The 23,369-nt window shown below is 46.3% G+C and overlaps 1 protein-coding gene across 2 annotated transcripts in view; it reads right to left on the reverse strand.

Moving 5' to 3' along the window:
* USP43 (ubiquitin specific peptidase 43) overlaps positions 1–23,369 on the reverse strand; it is an 87,876-nt gene that overhangs the window by 13,270 nt on the left and 51,237 nt on the right. The window contains exons 9-14 of one of the 2 annotated variants that reach the window (XM_009432765.5): positions 23,183–23,286; positions 16,173–16,250; positions 15,177–15,303; positions 14,737–15,070; positions 6,295–6,453; positions 4,280–4,444 (exon numbers count right to left, since the gene is read on the reverse strand). In XM_009432765.5, the coding sequence (XP_009431040.1) occupies positions 4,280–4,444; positions 6,295–6,453; positions 14,737–15,070; positions 15,177–15,303; positions 16,173–16,250; positions 23,183–23,286 (967 nt within the window). Of the gene's footprint in view, positions 1–4,279; positions 4,445–6,294; positions 6,454–14,721; positions 15,071–15,176; positions 15,304–16,172; positions 16,251–23,182; positions 23,287–23,369 lie in introns of both variants that reach the window. The other variant, XM_511843.9, reaches the window with a different exon arrangement.

Consider the following 23,369-nt stretch of genomic DNA (forward strand, 5'->3'; position numbering starts at 1 on the left):
CAGGGTGCTAGAATATTCTATTTTTTAATCTGGTATATGAGGATGTTCATTTTATGAAAATTTGTCAGCTGTATACTTAATATACTTTAAGTATTGAAGGATTAATATACTTTACTTACATATACTTATATATATAATTGCAATATGTAAAGTATACTAATCACAAGTATATATAATATTTCTATTAAAATTGTATTTAAAAAACTAAGTTAGGACCTAACAAGAAATAAGGAACTAAAAAAATAATTTGAACATGTTACCACTTTCTGGCTGAAGGAACACAAAGGCTAAATAAAGATCACACACTCACACAAAGACACACAGAAACACACACACACAGACATACATACAGGCACAAACAATACACACACAAGCACACTCATACACACATACACACTCTCACATACACAGACACATACACACACACACACACAGATACACACAGACACACACACATATACACAGATACATACACATAGACACACAGAAACACACACACAGACACATATACACAGATACATATACATAGACACACAGAGACACACACACAGATACACAGAGACACACACAGACACATATACACAGATACATACACATAGACACACAGAGACACACAGATACACAGACACACACACACACAGAGACACACACATAGACACAAACACGCAGACACATACCTACACAGAGACACACACACACACAGAGACACACACAGACACACACACATACACACAGACACACACACAGGCACATACACATAGAGACACACACACAAGAAACACACAGACATACAGACACTCACAGAGACACATACACAAAGACACAAACACACAGACACACACACAGAGACACATACACACAAAGACACAGACACACACACAGACATACACACAGGCACAAACACACATACACAGACATACAGTTCTTACATAGTAATGCTGGTTTTTTTGTTTGTTTTTTTGAGACAAGGTCTCACTCTGTCACCCAGGCCGGAGTGCAGGGGTGTGCTCACAGCTCACTGCAGCCCTAACTTCCCAAGCTCAAGAGATCCTCCCACCTCAGCCTCTTGAGTAGCTGGGACAACAGGCACATGCCACCATGCCTGGCTAATTTTTTTATAGAGATGGGGTCTCACTATGTTGCCAGGGCTAGTCTTAACTTCTTGGACTCACGCGATCCTCCCACCTTGGCCTCCCAAAATGCTAGGGTTCCAGGTGTGATCTGACAACGCTCAGCCTTAAGGACTTTGTTTCTGTGGTTACCCCCTTGTTCCCAGCACTGTCATCAACATCTCCCTGTAGACCTGATCATCTGAATGCGTCTCTACTATCTCCTACTTGGCTGTCAACCCGCCTTCCTTCAGTCACCTTGCCTGGTGGAGTGTGTACACACTGCCACTTCCTCCACCCCAGCCTCTGGTCCACCTGCTACAGGCAGGCCTCCCTTCTCTCCAGCCATGGCAGATGCTCCTGGCAAGTCACCGGTGGCCTTCCAGCCTGATGGAATCTACCCATCCTCACCTTACTCAGCCTCTCAGCAGCATCCAGTACAGTTGGCTGCTTCCTTAAGATTCTCTTTTTTTCATCTGTCAACCACACTCACCTGGTTTTCTTCCCCTCACTGGCTGCTCCTTCTCAGTTCTTTTCTTGGCCTCTCCACCTTTGCTCAACCCTTAGATGTTGGAGAGCCCCCAGGTTTGGTCTCGGGTCTTCATTTTTTTTTTTTTTTTTTTTTGAGATGGAGTCTTGCTCTGTTGCCCTGGCTGGAGTGCAGTGGCGTGATCTAAGCTCACTGCAACCTCCACCTCCCAGGTTCAAGCGATTCCCCTGCCTCAACCTCCTGAGTAGCTGGGATTACAGGTGTGTGCCACCATGCCCAGCTAATTTTTTTGTAGTTTTAGTAGAGACGGGGTTTCACCATGTTGGTCAGGCTGGTCTCGAACTCCTGACCCCATGATCTGCCCACCTCGGCCTCCCAAAGTGCTGGGATTACAGGCGTGAGCCACTGTGCCCAGCCTTCATTCTTTTTCATCTGTACTATTTCCCCAGGGGAGCTCAGCCAGCACTGTTCCATCCATGTGCTGATGACTCTCAAATATTTCTCTCCACTCCCCAGTTATCACATTGATGTGATGATGTCTTAGCAGGGTCCCCCAACCCCTGGGCTGTGGACAAATACTGATCCACGGCCTGTTAGGAATCGGGCCACAGAGCAGGAAGTGACTGGTGAGCAAATGAGCGAAGCTTCATCTGTATTTACAGCTGCTCCCCATCACTGGCATTACCGCCTGAGCTCCGCCTCCTGTCAGATCAGCAGGCGTATTAGATTCTCATAGGAACACAAAGCCTATTGTGAACTCTGCACATGAGGGATGTAGGTTGCATGCTCCTTATGAGAATCTCATGCCTGATGATCTGAGGTGGAACAGTTTCATCCCAAACCATCCTCATCCCAAGTGTGTGTAAAAATTGTCTTCCATGAAACCGGTCCCTGGTGCCAAAAAGGCTGGGGAATGGTGTCTTACAGGATTTTCAAAATTACTGTGTCAAAAAATTTTTGACTTCCCTCCAGAATGGACTGTTCCTACCCAACTTTCTCCCACCTCATTAACTGTGCAGCTCTTCCCCTCGTTATTTAGACCTTAAGCAAGGAGATATCCTTGACTATTCTCTTTCCTTCACGCTGCACACCCCACATCAGCACATCTTAGCAGCTGTAGCTTCAGTATACATCCAGTTTGACCATCTCTTATCTAACATGCTAGTTCAAACCACCACTGTCTCCCACCTGGATATAACCATGTTAGTCTCCTGAATGATCTTCCTACGTCCCCACTCTTGCCCCCTGTGATGTCTTCTCCACACAGTAGCCAGAGTAGACTCTCTAAAAACTATAAATCAGATCAACCACTTCCCTGCTCAAAACTCTAAGCTAAAAAAGTTGATTTTATGGAGGTAGGGAGTAGAATGATGGTTGCCAGAGGCTGGGAATGGGGGCAGATGAAGAGAGGTGGGTTGATAGCTACAAATAGGCCAGGTGCGGTGGCTCACGCCTGTAATCCCAGCACTTTGGGAGGCCGAGGCAGGCAGATCACGTGAGGTCAGGTGTTTGAGATCAGCCTGACCAACATGATGAAACCCTGTCTCTACGAAAAGTACAAAAATTAGCCAGGCATAGTGGCAGGTGCCTGTAATCCCAGCTACTCTAGAGGCTGAGGCAGGAGTATTGCTCGAACCCGGGAGGCAGAGGTTGCAGTGAGCTGAGATCGTGCCACTGGATTCCAGCCTGCGACAGAGTGAGACTCTGTCTCAAAAAAAAAAGTACAAATATACAGTTAGATAAAATAAGTTCTCATGTTTAATAGCACAGGAAGGTGACTACAGTTACCAACAATATATTGTATATTTCAAAACAGCTAGAGAGATTTGAAATGTTCCCGTCACAAAGAAATGATAAATGTTTGAGGTGATGTATATTCTAAATACCCTAGTTTGTATGTAATGAACACATTGTATGCATGTATCAAACTATCATATGTACCCCAAATATATGTACAATTATTATGTGTCAATTTTTTAAAAACAATGATTAAAGCAGAAGCATTAAAAAACAAACAAACAAACAAAAACACCTCTCCACTCGCTATCCACTACACTTAGAATAGAGTCCAAACTTTATACCTCTAGCTCAGAAAGGTAGGTTCTAACATGGCCCCTGTCCACTCCTGCTCTCTCTACTCCTGGGTGTCTCTGCTCCGGCCACAGCTCTGGTTTCTTCTGCCCCTCACACATCCAATGCTCACTCCCAGCCTTCACCCTGGAGGGCTCCTCTCCTGGAACATAGCCCTAGGCTTCTACACAAGTCACTCGCTCTCACTCAGAGCTCTGCTCAGTGTCACCCCCTAGAAAGATGTTACCCGCCCGTCCTATCTCCCGGGCCCTGTGCACCCTCCCTCCTCCACCCCGGGCCTGAATACCCTCTTCCCTGATTCTCTTTGCCATTCTCCCTTCTTTAAGTACCATGTTCCCAGGTTTACTTGCTTATGACAATAAGCTACACGGGGGCAGAGAAAAGGTACCTGTGGCTGGAGGGTAGAGGATGGGGAGAAGCGGGCAAGGAAGGGCAGGTCATAGAAGACCCCATTTAAGAGATGAACAAACCTCTCGTAATGATGGACCCTTTCCATTCAAGACTACGAAGTGACAGCGCTTTCATACTGAGCAATAACAACAGACATTACAGAAAATGAAAATCAACCAAGCACATTTAACCAACATACCCTTTTCCTGATTGCAGAGGCTGTTGGTGAAGATGGGAGAGTCAGGAACCTGGGGCAGGGAGGGGCAGGGGGCAGAGCTCCAGGACAGCAGGCTTCCCCTTGTGCTGCCAGCGTGGCTCCCGAGCCGTAGGAGCCAGTGATCAGACAGGGAGGAGCTGGTAGAGCCTGTGGAGGAAACACAGAGAGGGAGGCTGAGCCCAACCCCAGCACTTCAGAGTCCTAGCGGAGCATCTCACAACCAGATCCCCATTCTGGCCCCATCCTTCAGCCCCGGAACTACAGAACCAGAACAGAACTGCAGAAACCTGTCAACAAGGAGAGGGGAAACCTGTGATCGGGTTTCCCATGTGACTAAGCTTAAAAGTTTAGGGAGAGGCATTTGAGCACAAAAAGGAAAGCATGGGCTGGGTGCGGTGGCTCACGCCTGTAATCCCAGCACTTACGGAGGCCGAGGCGAGCGGATCACCTGAGGTCAGGAGTTCAAGACCAGCCTGACCAACATGGTGAAATCCCATCTCTACTAAAAATACAAAAAATTAGCTGGGCGTGGTGGTGGGCGCCTGTAAATCCTAGTTACTCAGGAGGCTGAGGCAGGAGAATTGTGTGAACCTAGGAGGCGGAGGTTGCAGTGAGCCGAAATCGCGCTACTGTACTCCAGCCTGGGCAACAAGAGCGAAACTCCGTCTCAAAAAATAAAAAACAAAACAACAACAACAACAACAAAGGAAAGTATGTTGACAAGTTTTCAAATGCTTTCCATGAAATTACTTATCACCAGCTTTGGCATTCTAAATATGTTTTTTGTTTCTTTTTCCAGAGCCAAAGGACTGTATTACTCAGAGCTGTAGTCAGAGGCAGAGTAAGAGTATTTTATTATCAGTACCAGGGCCCCAGCACGCACAGTTCAACAGGTAATAAGCCATGTTACAGGAGTGTATCCCAAGTTTAGGGAAACCAAATCTTTTACAGTGGGCATTAAGGATGCCTTACACTTTGCACCATAAAGATACATTATCTTTATTATACTGGACAGTAAGAAAAACTTCTTTTCTCTAATAGGGCAGGTTTTTCATCCTTTGTTCAACATCTTCTTCTATAAATGGAAGCTAGACTTATGTTAGGATTGGTTTAGACCTGCTGAGGACTCTTGGATTTATTTGGCCATTTTCTGATAACTGTTAGGAGAAAATCTGCTTAATTTTTTTTTTTAATGCTCTCTTGTCCCAAAGATAAGGACAGTTGGTTTGCAGCATGAAACAAATCACGTGAAAGGGTCAGCTTTGGCACTGTCTTTCTCTAGACTTCCAAGCAAGTTTGAGGCTAATAAATGAATTGCTTGAGTGCAGCAGTGTTTAAACAGCTACCTTAGAGAGGCTGAGATGGGTGGATCAAGAGGTCAAGAGATCGAGACCATCCTCCTGGCCAACATGGTGAAACCCCGTCTCTGCTAAAAATACAAAAATTAGCTGGGCATGGTGGTGGCACGTGCCTGTAGTCCCAGCTACTCGGGAGGCTGAGGCAGGAGAATCGCTTGAACCCAAGAGGCAGAGGTTGCAGTGAGCCAAGATCATGCCACTGCACTCCAGCCTGGTGACAGAGTGAGACTCCATCTCAAAAAAAAAAAAAAAAACTACCTTTCCTAGAAAAGTCCTGCATCCTTTATAACTGCCCTGCCTTTCCAACAGGACTGACATCAGTTTATATTACATACACCTCAAAAAACCTGCTGTGATATGAGTGAGACTAGGAATATGGAATTCCACACTGCCAAGCATCACCTGCCCTGAATACAAACAATTATTCTTTTCCCTTTTCCTGAATTATAATCCATCCATCCCACACCCTGGTAAATGAGCAACCAGTCTATGCAGCTCAGGTTTCTACAGCAGCATCCCGGGCTTCCTCTTTCAGATCCTTGCCAACCTCTCCTGGTCCTCGATGTTCAACTGAGCCTCTTCCCAGTTCTTAAAGTGATTTCCCCACACCCCCCTCCTGTCATGAGCAGCAGCACCTACCTCTCATGGAGCTGCTGGCTGACCAGGGAGGGATGCTGTTCCGCTTCTGATAGAACAGGATATAAGCCCCTCTGGTGTTGACCTCATCCTCTCGAAGCGGTTCCACCGTGCTGTCATCATAACTGTACCACTGGCCATCCAGAGAGTTCCGGCAGTAGGCTGCAAAGGTCCCATCCCCAAGTCTGAGTTATTGGAGCCCCAAAAGGTAGGAAGACATTTCCCACTGGCATAGTTGAAAAAGCGGTATGTTTAAACCAGAATGAGAAAAAAACAGTCCATTTTTGGCCAGAAATGAATTTTTTTTGGAATCAGAAAAGATCAGTAAGTTATACCCTCAGATTCTTACTATAACAAGTGCTGTTATTATTTTTATATTTATTTATTTATTTATTTATTTATTTATTTATTTATTTTTGAGACAGAGTTTCGCTCTGTCACCCAGGCTGGAGTGAAGTGGCGCAATCTCGGCTCACGGCAACCTCCACCCCCCCGGTTCCAGTGATTCTCCTGCCTCAGCCTCCTGGGTAGCTAGGATTACAGTTGCCTGCCACCACATCCGGCTAATATTTATATTTTTATTAGAGATGGGGTTTCACCATGTTGACCAGGCTGGTCTCGAACTCCTGACCTAAGATGATCCACCCACCTCGGCTTCCCAAAGTGCTGGGATTACAGGCGTGAGCCACCATGCCCGGCCAAGAGTGCTGTTATTTTAAGTTGAATATTCTACCCCTTCCTCAGGCAAAATCTCAAATAAAAGGGAGCTCCCAAGTTAGGCAGCCAAACAATAATGTCAGCGTTCACCCCATTTCTTCTGAGAAGCTTCAAAATGCATATCTCTGATTAAGCATGCAATAAAAGTGAAGATGAGAATCACAATTGGGCTTATGGCATACCTCTTTCTAAGAACTGAAGTCAAACGTCTAAGGAAAATTCATAAATATTCTCACCATTTCTCAAGTAACGACAACAAAATATCCGTTTCCTTGCCCTCTACGTGTCAGCAAATGACAGCATAACCCAGTAATCTGGACGTTTGCAAACTTTTCCCATAAGGGACCAGATGACAAATATTGAGACTTTGCAGGTCACATATGGCCACATATGTTCTGTCGCATATTCTGCGTGTCTTTCTCCCACTTTTAAAATTGTAAAAACCATTTTTAACCCATAGATTATTAATAAACGGGGGAAAAAAAACAGGCCGGGCGTGGTGGTTCACGCCTTTAATCCCAGCACTTTGGAAGGCCGAGGTGGGCAAATCACAAGGTCAGGAGTTCGAGACCAACCTGGCCAACATGGTGAAACCCTGTCTCTACTAAAAATAGAAAAAATTAGCTGGGCGTAGTGGTGCACGCCTGTAATCCCAGCTACTTGGGAGGCTGAGGCAGGATAATCGCTTGAACCCGGGAGGCAGAGGTTGCAGTGAGCCGGGATCACGCCACTGCACTCCAACCCGGGCAACAGAGTGAGACTCCGTCTCAAAAAACAACAACAACAACAACAAAAAAAAACAGGCCCTAGATTGGATCCGGCCCGTGGGCCACAGTTTGCTGACCTCCACACTAATCCAAGCCAGCCACCTAGGAGTTCATCTTTGCTCTTGCTTTTCCGTTCCGCCCCACACCTAATCCAAAAGTCAGACCTACTGATTCTACTTCCAAACTATGTCTCGAATATCTTGATTGTCAACACCAACATCTCAGCCAGTGGTGTCTCTCACTCGGCCCCTGAAGCACCCTCCTAACTGGAATTCCAGCTTCCACTCTAGATCCCTTCTACACATTCTCCATACAGCAGAGCAACTAGTTTGATTTGTACACTAGATTATGACTTCACTCCTCTGCTTAGAACCTTTAAATGATTTATCACCCCTTTGGAAAAAATGCAAACTCCCATCCGTGGCCTAGAGTGTCCTGCCCACTTCTCCAGCCCCACCCTTCATCAATTACCCCTGAATGGCTACACTTCATCCAGGCTGTCATCATGTCTTAAACACACCGAATGCTTTCTGCCTCAGGGCCTTTGCACATGCTACGAGCTCTGCTCATAATGCAATTCATCCCATTATTCACATAGCTAGTTCTATCTCATCCTCAGCTCTGAGCCTACATGTGACATCCTTGCAGAGGCCTTATGTCTATCACAGACACAGTCAATCAGTCGCCCTTTCAAAATGTCAGATAGTGAAAGTGCTAAAATGATAAGCACATTTTATTGTCTGTCTCCAAAGTGAGACTGAAGTCCCATGAGGGCAGGCCTTGTATTTGTCTTGTTCATCACTGAAGCTCCAGGACCTGGCATAGAACAGGTACTTAATATACATTTGTGCAATGAATTAATGAGCAAAGATCCTGGATTTCTATATAGTTTGGTGTCTTCCAAATTGCCAGTCATCAGCCCATCGGGACACTGGTAATCAGTGCATTAAAAAAAAAAGTTTAATAAATAAAAAATGAAATGTTTTAAAGCTTTTTTTTTTTTTTTTTTGAGACAGAGTCTCGGTCTGTCGCCCAGGCTGGAGTGCAGTGGCATGATCTCGGCTCACTGCAAGCTCCACCTCCCGGGTTCACGCCATTCTCCTGCCTCAGCCTCCCGAGTAGTTGGGACTACAGGCGCCTGCCACCACACCCGGCTAATTGTTTTGTATTTTTATTAGAGACGGGGTTTCACCATGTTAGCCAGGATGGTCTTGATCTCCTGACCTCGTGGTCCACCCACCTCGGCCTCCCAAAGTGCTGGGATTACAGGCGTGAGCCACTGTGCCTGGCCAAAGCATTTTTAAAATTAAGTAATATGTTATTCTGGAATAGAATGGACCAAGGTATATCACATGTAGTAAATTTAATTATCGACTCATGAAATTCTGTTTAGTCTTGATCTATGTATGTATACATAAACACACATACGTGTGTATGTAAATGGATGCGCACATCAGGAGGTCATGATGGAACCCAGTGTTTCATTTTGCCATTTAGTCAAGTGCCTCATCATCATATTTTATTTCATTTAACATCTTTTAAGTTTATTTTGATATGTAAAATGGCAAACAAAAATCCACTAAAAACAAAAAATATGTCTATGGTATGATAGCATTTATGTAAAAGTATATGGCAGCTTGAAAGCTACCAATTGTTGGGGCCTACAATATGAGAAGCATCTTACATATGTTAGTTCTAGTCATAAAAATCCCAGGCTGGGCACGGAGACTCACGCCTGTAATCCCAGCACTTTGGGAGGCCAAGGCGGGCAGATCATGAGGTCAGGAGTTCAAGACCAGCCTGGCTAACTCAGTGAAACCCCGTCTCTACTAAAAATACAAAAAATTAGCTGGGTGTGGTGGCACCCGCCTGTAGTCCCAGCTACTCAGGAGGCTGAGGCAGGAGAATCACTAGAACCCGAGAGGCAGAGGTTGCAGTGAGCCGATATCGTGCAATTGCACTCCAGCCTGGGCCACAGAGCGAGACTCTGTCTCAAAATAAAAAAAAAAAAAAATTAATATCTGATAGGGCAGATGGCATCTCAAGGAACAAGATTGGCTTTTCCATCAGTAGTGATCTCGGGACAAATTGGCAACTCCCGGAGGATAAAGTTGGATCTCTTTCTCTCAATAACATTAAGAAACTCCAAATCAAGGATTTAAATGTAATAAGCTAAAACCAAGTAGAAAACTCAAGAAAAACACTTTTTAATCTTAGAGTGAAAAAGGCTTTCTAATCATGACTCAAAATCCAGAAGACTTAAAAGAAATGATTGATAATTTTACCTAGAAAAGCAAAAATAAAAACTTTCTGCATGGCAAAAAATTTCCACAGGAAGAGCCAACTGACAGATGTTACACAGGGAACACATACTTGCAATTTATATTACAGAAAAGAGGTGAATCTCATAGTACATTAAGAATTAGAGCATCTAGAAATTGATGGGGAAAAGACTAATAATTCATTTGAAAAACAGTCAAGGATATGGATAGACAGTTCACAGGAAAGGAACCATAATGGCTCAAACATGCGAAAAGATGCTCAAGCTCACACTATTAAGAACCTAAATACTCAACTTACACTGAGATACCATTTTCCTACTATTAGATGGGCAAAAATCCAAAAGTGTGATCACACACTCTACTGGAGAGGCTATAGAGAACCAGGTGTTCTCTTGCTCTTAACAGAGTGCAAACTGCTATGACCCTTTGAGCAGGACATCTTGTTTGTGCTTATTACAACACAGACACAGCTATTCCAATTCTCAGAATTTATCCTGCCAATAAACTTCCATATGTAGAAAATGACATATCTAAAGGGTTATGACAGCAATATTTGTGTTTTTTTGTTTTTTGGGTTCTTTTTTTTTTTTTTTTTGAGACAGAGTCTCACTCTGTCACCCAGGCTGGAGTGCAGTGGTGTGATCTCGGCTCACTGCAATCTCCACCTCTGGGTTCAAGCAGTTCTCCTGCCTCAGCCCCCTGAGTAGCTGGAACTACGGGCACACACCACCACACCTGGCTGATTTTTGTATTTTTAGTAGAGACAGGGTTTCACCATGTTGGCCAGGCTGGTCTTGAACTCCTAACCTCAAGTGATCTGCCTGCCTCAGCCTCCCAAAGTGCTGGGATTACAGGCGTAAGCCACCATGCCCGGCCGACAGCAACATTTGTAATAGTAAAAGAATGAGTCAGTCCAATGTCCATCTACAGAGTATTTAATAAACTGTTATATTTATTTAGTGCATTTACATTTATAAAAGAAGATGGAGAAGCTGTCTAGAAATGAGGACATGAAAAGATTTCCAAGACAGATTTTCAGAGAGAAAAAAAAAAAAGCCAGGTGCAACACAGTAAATAGTACTTTTACTTAAATTAGGGGGTGGGAAGGAAATATATAAAATCAACACATATATATGTATATAGAAAAATATACTCACAATTGCTTGTATTTACATAAAGAAATTGTGGAAGAATAGTACACAAGAAACTACTAAAAATGGTTACCTAGAAATGAGGAGGGGGTAGATGAGGAACAAACATAGAATCAAGACTTGTCACTGTCCATCTTTTTTAGGCTGTGTGAATTTTGAAATATAGGCATGCATTACCTATATTTAAAATGAAATTTTACCACATTACCACATTTAAAATGAAACAAAAGGCATTTGAGATTTCTAAAAATCTGAAATGTGGTAGAATTATCACACTTCCAAGAAGCAAATAACTAAAAAGGAACAAATATGTCAAAAGACGTGAGATAGAAAGCAACAGCTCAGCTTTGAGGGCCCAGCAAGCAGATGGAGTGGAGGTCACACACTCGCCTCTGCAAGGAAGGGGTTCAACACAGAGTGCCTGGGGGAGGTGGGGGGGTTGCAGGGGGTAGGAAGAGGGCCACCCACCAGCTACAGCTCCAGAGGCTCGGTACTGGGCGTGTCAGAAACCACAAGAAGCCAAGCCAGGTGAGGACCCAAAAGAAAACCAGGATGCTCTGAAAAAGAAACCTAAGACTAGGCCAGGCGCAGTGGCTCACGCCTGTAATCCCAGCACTTTGGGAGGCCGAGGAAGGCAGATCATTTGAGGCCAGGAGTTCAAGACCAGCCTGTCCAACATGGTGAAACCCTGTCTCTACTAAAAAATACAAAAATTAGCCAGGCGTGGTGGCGAGCAGCACCGTGGCCAGCCCTGAGTCCCAAGTACTCAGGAGGCTGGGGCAGGAGAATCACTTGAACCCAGGAGGCAGAGATTGCAGTGAGCCAAGATCACATCACTGCACTCTAGCCTGGGTGACAGAGCGAGATTCCTTCTCACAAACAAAACAAAAAAAAGCACAAAGATATTTCCCAGACCTGAAGATCACATGTCTGCAGACACACATGTCCCCTGAATGCAGGTCCCAATACAAGCAATGAAAAAGACCTACAGGTAAGCACACTCTATGAAATTCCAGAGCACCTGTGAAAAAGAACCTGAAAGCTTCCAGAGAGAAAAATATATCCTATCCTAGACAAAGGAACAGAAATCAAACTGGCCTGACCCATTCTCAGCAGCAAAACCCTACTCCAGACCCCATTCCACACGGAGCAACATTGCTGATTTTCAATCAAGGACTTTATGTCCCACCAGGCTATCAATCAGGTGTGGAAATAAAGGCATTTCCTGACACGTAAGCACTCCAAAGGTCAAGCTCCCATCACCCTTTCCTAGGAAGCCACCGAGGGTGTGCTTCACCTAAACGAGGGAGTTGACACTCATCTACAATACCCTACATGGCTTGGGGACTTGTTTATATCAGGAATCACTCATCTCGGCAGGGCAGAAGCTACTGACCCTGGAGCCAGGGTGGCCCAGGTTTGAAGCCCAGACTCTGCCATTTAACTGGCAGTGCAAATTGTCTTCAGGGAAAAGATTGTGTATGTTGGCACCAATGAGAGCAAGTGGCCCAGGTCTTACCCAGGGCTGTGTTGGCTGCACACACTGCCCTGCCTACCGCCTCGCCAGTCCCCTCTTCCCCTTGGGCTCCTCTCCCTTTGCTTTTAGTATTAAACAGGCTCTTTCCTGGCAGGTGGTGGCACAGTGTGTGTGCAAACACAGACCCAGGAGATCTCTGCAGGAGGAACCTTCCAGGAACTGCGTCCCTTCTGCTGCCATACCACCACCCCCCAAATCAGGCATTCTGCTCTTTAATGTTCACCCCAGGAGGGGTCTGGATCTCGCTTTTGATAAGGCAGATGCCAACGCTTCTCACGCCTATGCTACTTCTAACTCCCTGCTGTGGTTTTACATCACTGTCCTTAATTTATGTGGGGCCACCCTGTGAGTTTATAGATAGGGAGGCAGCACGTTCAGCATGGGAAATGACAAGGCCCAGGTTCCAGCTGTCCTTATTTTCACCACTCATGTGTGCACGGGGACTCATTCAGCCATAACGCTCTAGTAAAAAAAAAAAAAAAAATCTGAGTAACAAAGATACCTCCCAAGATATATATGGGCCTCAAGGGATTCCTGCTGAGCTATTTTCGGCCCAGAGAAGTGAGACAGGGGAAGTGGCTGGACAGAATGGTCCCAGCAGTTACAAAGGTGGCAAGCCCTCATCTGGAGCAGGACAGCTATAGAAGAACAGGCTGGCACCACACAGCAGCGTAAGGCAGCCACTGTGAGCTGAAAGCGGCTTTGGTGGCTCCCATAACCTTCACCGTAACCAGCCTAGGCTGGCCCAGTATAACCCCACCATCCAGCGCATCTCCGTCCACTCAGGTGGTCCCCAGCCTGTAACTGCATCCTCATTTCTCTTTCTCTATGGGGGCCTGTTCCATCCATTCTCCGATGGCGGAAATCATGCCCTAAACCCCCTGGACTCCTAAGGCTCACCCCGATGACCCTCCACACTATCTGCATGGTGGAGACACTCAATTGCTGCAGCTACCAATAGGCTTCTCACCGTCACTGAGAGGCCCCGGTGGGGGAGAAGCAAACAACGACATAATCGAGAAAAATCATCCCTCATGACACTCTCTGAAGACACTCAAAGGGATGATTATGAACGATTGAGAAAATCTGGCCATTTGTTTCTGCCCTTCCCTTCATCCACTGCTCTGAAATTCCCCAGAGGAATAAACATGAAAAGTACCCCATAGAATAAAAGGATACCAAATCCGATAAGTAAGACTCCTCACGCTGAATCACAGATCAGAATGAATGTCACTCTCTTGGTTCCAGTAATGACCTCCCATATTTAATACGGTTGAAAATTTGGGCAGTAACTAACCTCTGTTTGTTGGTTTATTTGTTTTGGAGACACGGTCTCGCTCTGTTGCCCAGGCTGGAGTACAGTGGTGCAATCATGGTTCACCACGGCCTCAGCCTCCTATCTCAGCCTCCTGAGCAACTAGGACTACAAGTGTAAGCCACAATGCCTAGCTCATTTTTTTTTTTTTCATTTTTTTTTGTAGAGACGGGGGGTCTCACTTTGTTGCCTAGGCTGGTCTTGAACCCCTGGCCTCAAGTGATTCTTCCACCTCAGCCTCCCAAAGTGCTGGGATTACAGGCATGAGCTACTGCATCAGGCCTAACTTTACATATTCCAACCTCCAACCTAACTCAACATCAACTCTATAGCTGGGACAAGGTCCCTTCTGCTCTCGCACATGGTGCGAGACAGCCACACTACCGTGCCCTGCCTATGGGTTCCTGGAGAGCTGCAGGCATCCTTCTGACTCAGCACTATATTTTACCGGAATTCTCTCTCCCCCACCAGCTCCTACAGGGCAGGTCCTTGGCTTATTCATCTTTGTTTTCCTCATCCTCATCTCCCTGGTGTGCAGTGGGTGAGGGGTCGGATCTCAATAAGTGCCCCAGGGAGCTCAGCATCTGAGCAACACCCATTCCAGGGACATCTGGAGGCTGTGGCCACAGCTGCATTTGCAGAAAGGCAAGGCAAGGCTCACCTGTGTAATGCCCACCTTGCAGGTTGCCGTGGTGGTTGCAGACGGCATACAGGTCGTACAGGAAGTCCAGCGGGTAACTGGTGGGCAGGCAGTCCGGCTGCTTCCAGGAAGGCCAGGGGCCCAGTCCTGCCTCGGGGCTGGTGCTTCTCTGGGCCACATGGGGAGCCATGTTGAGTCCAGAGAGCGGAAACTTCACCAGCGTGGAGAGCTTGTTTCTTCTCTCGCCCACCTGGCAGAACCTTTTGAGGTGGATGATGAGGATGTCAGGCAGCGTCCACAAACTCAGCTTCACCATCCCCTGCTGCAGGACTTGGCAGTGAGGACACTTCCAGGCGTCATCCTGGGCCAGCTGGAAAGCAAACCACCCGGACTGTGAGGCCCCTGCAGCACGTGGCCAACCCACCAAAGGCAGCCAGCCCCCTTCCCGGCCGGGGCATGGACCCCCAGGGCGGGACCTGCTCCTCCTTGGTGTAGAACTGAAAACATTCATCCAAGGTACAGCTGTGCTGCTGATGCGCCTGCTGCTGCTGCCACACACTGTCGGCATCCTGCGCTCGCTCCTCCTGGAGGCTCCCGAACAGGCTGCACGGAGAGGACACCCACGGCGTTCAGGACTTTCCTGCTCCCAGACAGGTTTCGTCTATGTCTCTACTCACAGCAAACCCGTCAGCAGACATTGGCCAGGCCACACTACCGTGCCCTGCCTATGGGTTCCTGGAGAGCTGCAGGCATCCTTCTGACTCAGCACTATATTTTACTGGAATTCTCTCTCCCCCACCAGCTCCTACAGGGCAGGTCTTTGGCTTATTCATCTTTGTTTTCCTCATCCTAGCACAGGGCCTGGCACCTAGAAGTTGATTAATAAATACTTGCTGGACTGAACGACATCCTTTCTTAAAGTAAGGCTGATGCCCTCAGTGTTACAGAGGTAGCCAAGTATGGTGATGAGGAGCATGGACTCCAGTCAGAGGGTCTGGGTTCAAATCCCAGCTCTGCCAATGTACAAGCTGTGTGCCCTCCAGCAACTGCTTACCCTCTCTGTGCCTCAGTTTCCACCTCTGAGAAATGTGGATTACAGGAGTATCCACCCCAGACCACCCACACATAGGGTGTGATTAAGATTAAATAAATCCCCTATACACACAGGAAGTGTGCAGAGCAGTGACTGGCACGGGGTGAGTGGGTGGCTGCTACGTAACTGTCTACTATGACCGCAGTTACTACTTCTGACATCACCCACCACCACCACCATCACTCCATTCCTCCATTCCTCTCACTGTTATTTACATACAGAAAATTCTCACTCAGGCATCTCGCAGGAACGGGTTACACTGGCTCAAAGATGTGTGCACCCTGCCTGCAGCCGTGCTGGGGGAAGCTGCGTCCAGGGAAACCTGGGCACACACAGGCCCTGTCTCAGCTCTGCAGGTGGCAAATTCCCTTGAACTCACCGCTCCTTGACAGAGCTATCCCACTCCACCGCCAGCTTGACATGTGGAGGGCCTCCTGGCCTCCTGAGATGCAAAACCCTGAGAAGAGAACAAGGGAGCCCATCAGAAAACACGGGGCCTCCTTCCCACAGCTCTTCAGGGCTCAGCAGTCTCCCCCACAACCCAAGGACTGATGTTCCAAACAGAAATACCCAAAACTGCCAGTAAGCCAAGGTCAGCTATCCTCGGAGGCTGCTAAGTCTGCTGAAGGCTCCGTCTCAGACCTTCAGACCTACCTCACAGTGCCTCCCCTCATTCCCATGGGAGCTTGTGAGCTCTGTAGATTTGGGGTTACTTTGAGGAAATAGATCAGCTGTTCCATTGCAGCCCCAGCTACCTTCTCAATGTCTATAGGGCACTTCCACTTGACCATCCTACACAAATACCCAATACTGATGATGCCCAAAGAGAGCTGCTACCTTTCCCCCCACTGCAATGCAGAAGGAGCACCTTTAAGCCCCCCTCCACAACCTAAGAAGTCTTCTCCTTCCACACCCTCCAGTGCATAGAAAATCCCAGTGCCTGTCAACCTGTAGCTCTTTCCAACTACTTGGGCCCAGCCCATTTCAGAAAAGGTGGATCAGCCTCAATACAGAAGAGATGGGAAGAGAGCAAAGTGGAGCACATGAGGTTTTATCCTGAAATCAATAGGAACAGATACAAGTGATGGCAACGTCCACACCCAAAGGAGTGTTTCAAATGTGTTGCAAGAAAAGGGGGGATGTCAGATGAGTCCCAAACTACCACTAAGATGATCTGATAAAAGGTTTTGAGCTCATGGAAGGCACAAAGTCCTGTGGCTGAGCATGGACAGGTCTGAGCTGGAGTTGTGGCACCTTCCTGAGTGAGCCAGGAGGGAGCGAGGAACAAGGCGTGTCTGGGAGAAGTTCCCCCAGCCCAGGGAGCCCTGATGCATTGGGAAAAACACTGATTGCCCCCTCAATTTCCTGTAAACGGGGAGAACCATGCTGCCTCCTCATCCTCACTCCTTCCAAAGGAGGAGAAGCGCCTTATCTGATTGGTGGGATTGTAGAAGAAGGTGGGCACTACGTCCTGTCATTAGGCCTACCTATGTCCTACAAGCTAGCCACCTGCCATTCTCCCCCATCCATGCCTTGCGTTTCCTGGAAGCAGCTCTGCCTTGCAGGTGGAAGACTGGAAGTATGTGACAAATATTCCATTCTGAGGAGACAGACTGAGGACCCCTAGATCTAAGCTTCTTTCTTTAGGTCCCCCAAATTCTTCATTTCCACAATGAGGGAGACCTGCCATTGGGGAGATCTGCCTTGGCAGAGGTCCGCGGGTGCATAATTTAATTCTGGGGAAACACATTTGAAAGCCCAAATTGGACTCACATCTAAGCTGCATCCTTAATCAGTCTTATGAATAAACCTAAAATTTACATCTCTTTCTGCCTCAATCCACAGTCTACTTTTCAACTGGAATTTAAACATGGGAGTGGAAAATGAAAACTGGTACCTTCATGCTCCAAGTTTATTGTACAAAACTCCTTAGGTCCCAGAAAGAAAGAGGTGTGGCTGTCACCCAACTTCCTTCTTTACATGGAAATCAGATTGTCACTAGAGGGTGAGAGTATCTGCCCAGACCACAGCTCTGATACAAAAAGAAAGAGGGCCTTATTCAATGTTTATGGAGCGATGCTACTCCAAGAAATGTATATACCTAACAATCCCCACCCTTAAGGGACTGATAGGCTAATGGGAGGAGCATACAAAGAGATCATTCTGATGCACTCAGGTGTCTGGGGACACACACCCCAGGATGCTCTGGAGGACAGATGGGGCAGGACTTGGCCAGAGGAATGACTGAGACCTCGAAAGCAAACGCAACATAAACAAACATTGAAAAATGGGACTTAATTAAACTAAAGAGGTCTGCACAGCAAAAGAAGCTATCAACAGAATAAAGAGGCAGCCTACAGGATGGGAGAAAATTTTTGCAAACTATGCATCTGACAAAGGACTAATATCCAGAATATATAAGGAACTTAAGTCAACAAAAACAAATAATCCTATTAAAAAGTAGGCAAAGGACATGAAAGACATCTCTCCAAAGAAGACATACAAGTGGCCAACAAACATATTAAAAACTGCTCAACAGCACTAATCATCAGGGAAATGCAAATTAAAGCCACAGTGAAATACCATCTCATATCAGCAGATGGCTATTATTAGAAGGTCAGAAAATAACAGATATTGGCAAGGATGAAGAGAAAAGAGAATGCTTAGACACTGTTGGTTGGAATGTAAATTAGTTCAACTTCTATGGAAAAAAGTATGATGATTTCTCAAAGAACTAAAAATAGAACTACCATTCAACTCAGCAATTCTGCTCCTGGGTATCAACCCAAAGGAAAATAAATCATTGTATCAAAAAGACACCTGCACTCACACGTTTATCACATCACTAGTCATAATAGTAAGGCCATGGAGTCAACCCGGGTATCCATCAATGGTGGATTGGATAAAGAAAATGTGGTACATGTACACCATAGAACACTACACAGCCAAAAAAAAAAAAAAAGAATTCCTGTTTCTTTGCAGCAACATGGATGAAAATGAAGGCCATTATCCTAAGTGAATGAATGCAGAAACAGAAAATCAAATACCACATGTCCTCATTTATAAGTGAGAGCTAAACCGTGGGTACACATGGACATAAAGATGGGAACAATAGATATTGAGCACTGCAAAACGGGGGAGGGAAGAAGGGAGAGAGGGTTGAAAAGCTACTCATTGAGTACTATGCTCACTATTTGAGTGATGGGTTATATAGAAACGCAAACTCCAGTGTTACATAATATATCCATGTAAAAACCTGCACTTGTACCCATGAATCTTAAAAAAAAAATTATATAAGTGAGAAGACAACATTCACCCAAGAAAGTTATAGAAATAAAAATAAATGAATAATAAACAAAACTTTAAGAAATTTTTATCTTTTTTATTTTATTTATTTATTTATTTATTTTTGAGACAGAGTCTCGCTCTGTTGCCCAGGCTGGAGTGCAGTGGAACAATCTCGGCTCACTGCAAGCTCCGCATCCTGGGTTCAAGCGATTCTCCTGCCTCAGCCTCCCAAGTAGCTGGGATTACAGGTGTGTGCCACCATGCCTGGCTAATTTTTGTATTTTCAGTAGAAATGCGGTTTCACTATGTTGGCCAGGCTGGGCCTGAACTTCTGGCCTCAAGTGATCCACCCGCCTTGGCCTCCTGAAGTGCTGGGATTATAGGCGTGAGCCACCGTGCCTGGCCCAAAAATTTAATGAATTTCTTAAAAAAGTCAGCCAGGGGAACCAGAGGGGAAAGGGACACCCAGGTGGAGGGCTCAGCAGTAGAGGGCAGGATGTGTGCCCTCTAATGGAAAGTCCCAGCACAGTGAGGGACGGGCCACATGGGAGAGGCAGGGCCTTGTAGGCCACCTTCACAAGTGTGGACTTTATCCCGTGGGCACTGGGAGGCCACCCAGTGGTTTATAACACATAGGAGATTAGAAGGGGTCAGGGATGATGCCAGGTTCCTAGCTTGAGGTCCTGAGTAGATGGTGGTGTCACCATTTAAACACAAAGATGGGAAATGGAAAGCTTTAAGCAAGAAGAGTTCAGACTGGCAAGTGTTTAGTTACCAGTGTCTATGAGGCATTTAAGTAGGACAGGCAGGTCTGCAATCCAGAGAAAAATCTGGGCAGGAGATATGGATCTAGGAGACTTTGGCCTAAAGGCAGTAGACAGAACCAAGAGTAGGATCACCCAGGGATGGGGCCAGGCATGGTGGCTCACGCGTGTAATCCCCGCACTTTGGGAGGCAGAGGCAGGCGGATTGCCTGAGCTCAGGAGTTCACAACCAGCCTGGGCAACACGGTGAAACCCCGTTTATACTAAAATACAAGAAATTAGCCAGGGGTGGCAGTGTGCACCTGTAGTCCCAGCTGCTCGGGAGGCTGAGGCAGGAGAATTTCTTGAATCCGGGAGGCGGGGGTTGCAGTGAGCCGAGATTATGCCACTGCACTCCAGCCTGGGCGACAGAGTGAGACACTGTCTAAAAAAAAAAAAAACAAAACATAAAAAACACCCATAAATGGAACCCAGAGGGCCAGGGGTAGAATGCTGAGACCCAATAATATTTGAGCATCCCAGAGAGGGAGAGGAAGATTTCAAGCAGACAAAAAAAATTCTAGGAGATATACTTCTAGGTGGTGTATACATACAATGAAATATTATTCAGCCTTCAAAAGGAAGGAAATTCTAATGCGTGCTACAACATGGGTGAACCTTCAAAACATGGTGCTTAGTGAATTAAGCCAAACACAAAAGGATAAACACTATGATTCCTGTTACCTGAGGCATCTACAGTTGTCAAATTCACAGTGACAGACAGTGGAGTGGTGGTTTCCAGAGACTGAGGAAGAGGAAGGGGAGGGATATTGTGTGATGGGTACAGAGTTTCCATTTTGCAAGATGAAAGATTTTTGGAGATGGATGGTGGCAATGGATGTATAACAAGGTAAATGTAACAATTCCACTGAACTGTACACTTTCAAGTGGTTAAAATGTAATTTTGGCCTTAAGTGGTGGCTCATGCCTGTAATCCCAGCACTTTGGGAGGCTGAGGTGGGTGGATCACGAGCTCAGGAGATCAAGCCCATCCTGGCTACCATGGTGAAACCCTGTCTCTACTAAAAATACAAAAAATTAGCTGGGCCTGGTGGCACACACCTGTAGTACCATATACTTGGAAGGCTGAGGCAGGAGAATTGCTTGAACCCAGGAGGCGGAGGTTGCAGTGAGCCAAGACTGCACCATTGCACTCCAGCCTAGGTAACAGAGTGAGACTCCATCTCAAAAAAAAAGTAATTTTATGTTCTATGTATTTTACCAAAAAGAAAAAAAAGAATTTCCTATAGAACAAGGAGATGTTGGGATAGGCATGGAAGAGGCAGGGCAAGGGCTAAATAGAGAGCCCTGTGAAAGAGGTAAGGTCACATTAGATGCCAGAGAGAGCTGTACCAGCAGGGCTGGGACTGGGATTGTGGGCTGGGGTGGGGATGGGAATGGGGAGAACACGGGCCAGACTGAGGTAAGATGTCCAGTGAATGGAAGGTGCGGGCCAGGAGGGGTGTGACCTCAAGAGAATATCCTTTAGGATGGTTAGCTTACTGTAGAACTCTACTCAATTCTAGTGCTTCTCAAACTACCTATGGTAAAAGACCAGTTTGATGGTTTGTTTCCAAACCACTGCAGACCAACACTTTTATAAAAAGAAATAATAGGCCGGGTGCGGTGGCTCACACCTGTAATCCCACCACTTTGGGAGGCAGAGGCAGGTGGATCACTTGAGGTCAGGAGTTCAAGACCAGCCTGACCAACATGATGAAACCCTGTCTCTACTAAAAATACAAAAATTAGCCAGGCGTGATGGCGTGTGCCTATAATCCCAGCTACTTGGGAGGCTGAGGCAGGAAAATCGCTCGAACCCAGAAAGGCGGAGGGTGCAGGGAGCCGAGATGGCGCCACTGCACTTGAGCCTGGAAGACAAAGCGAGACTCCATCTCAAAAATGAATAAATAAATAAATAATAAATAATAAAAAAGTAATGGGGGGTGAGGAAAGACATATAAAATATAAGTTCCATTTTTAAAAGAAATTATCATATCCATCATATTATAGATTGCTCTGTCATATTGCTTTAACATTCGTAAGTGCTTCCTCTCAAGTTCTTGTCACGGGCTGGTGACAATTAGCTCACAGGCTGGCAGTCTACAGAACCACTTTGGGTTATCTCCAAGACTGAGTGTGGGAAGGGGCTTCCTCTCCCTGGGAGACCCAAGCAGGCCCTTGATGACCCTTCTCCTGCCTTCCTAACTCTGTAAAGCAAAAGCATCTGCCAGCCAAGGAGGATATGGATGGGGTGTAGGTCACAGAACCTTCTGGCTCACCTGCTACCCTGGTTCCTGGTCTCTTTACAAGGGGAAAGGCCCATCTCAGTCAGGTTGAATTTGGCTGACCAAGTCAGGAAATCAGAGGACCTTACTGAGAACCTGGGGGTCTATGGGAAAATAAAGAGAAGTGCCAGACAGTTCGTTTATAGAGTAGAACTGCCCCATAGATGTTGCAATGACCTGGGGATTGCTTTGCAAGGGCACACGCACCAGAAGGCTATCAAGGTAGCTACCAGAGACACAGCCACACTGGCTTTAAGCCTCAGGCACAGTCCACAATCTCTTACAGTTTAGGACCAATGAATCAGCTGTAGAATCTTCACATACCCTAGGGAGATATTCCTGTTGAATTCAGGAGCATGACCTAATTGAACGAATTTCGTGTTTTGGTTTGTTTTTGTTTTTTGAGATGGAGTCTTGCTCTGTCGCCCAGGCTAGAGTGCAGTGGCGCGATCTCGGCTCACTGCAACCTCCATCTCCCTGGTTCAAGCAATTCCCCTGCCTCAGCCTCCTGAGTAGCTAGGATTATAGGCGCGTGCTACCACAACCGGCTAATTTTTTTGTATTTTTAGTAGAGATGGGGTTTCACCATGTTGGCCAGACTGGTCTCAAAATCCTGACCCCAGGCAATCCACCCACCTCAGCCTCCAAAAGTGCTGGGATTACAGGCGTGAACCACCATGCCTGGCTGAATTTGGGTTTTAGTTAGATCAATCTGGGTTCAAATTTAGGCTTGCCTATTAACTAGCTTTTTAAGTGTGATCAAGTTAACTAACCTCTGAGAATGTTGGTGTCCCCCCCATCTTTGAAGCGGACATAATAGTGCCTCTCCAGACATACGGGTTCAAAGCACAGAACATGCCCAATGACCTAACATAGCGGCTGGTACTGGAGAGGTAAGTGATCAAGAATAACAAATACTATGAGCAATCTCATTGACATATACCCTCAAAGGACTCTGGTAAAATAAGAAAGGGTTCATTAGCTGACTGAACCTGGACCTTCCCCCTTACCTGTCAACTGCCCAGTGACAGAGGGGCCGACTGTCCTTCGGAGACAAATAGCTGCAGGCCACAGAGAGTCCCACAACACGGATGGAGAACAGAGACCCCAGGTTCTGCAAAGACAAAAACAGACATGGATCATTATGTAGCCCCTATATTGATTTAAATTAGACTCTAAACGGGCACATACATTAAA

The sequence above is a fragment of the Pan troglodytes genome, chromosome 19, assembly GCF_028858775.2.
Source record: "Pan troglodytes isolate AG18354 chromosome 19, NHGRI_mPanTro3-v2.0_pri, whole genome shotgun sequence".
Lineage (NCBI taxonomy): Eukaryota > Metazoa > Chordata > Mammalia > Primates > Hominidae > Pan > Pan troglodytes.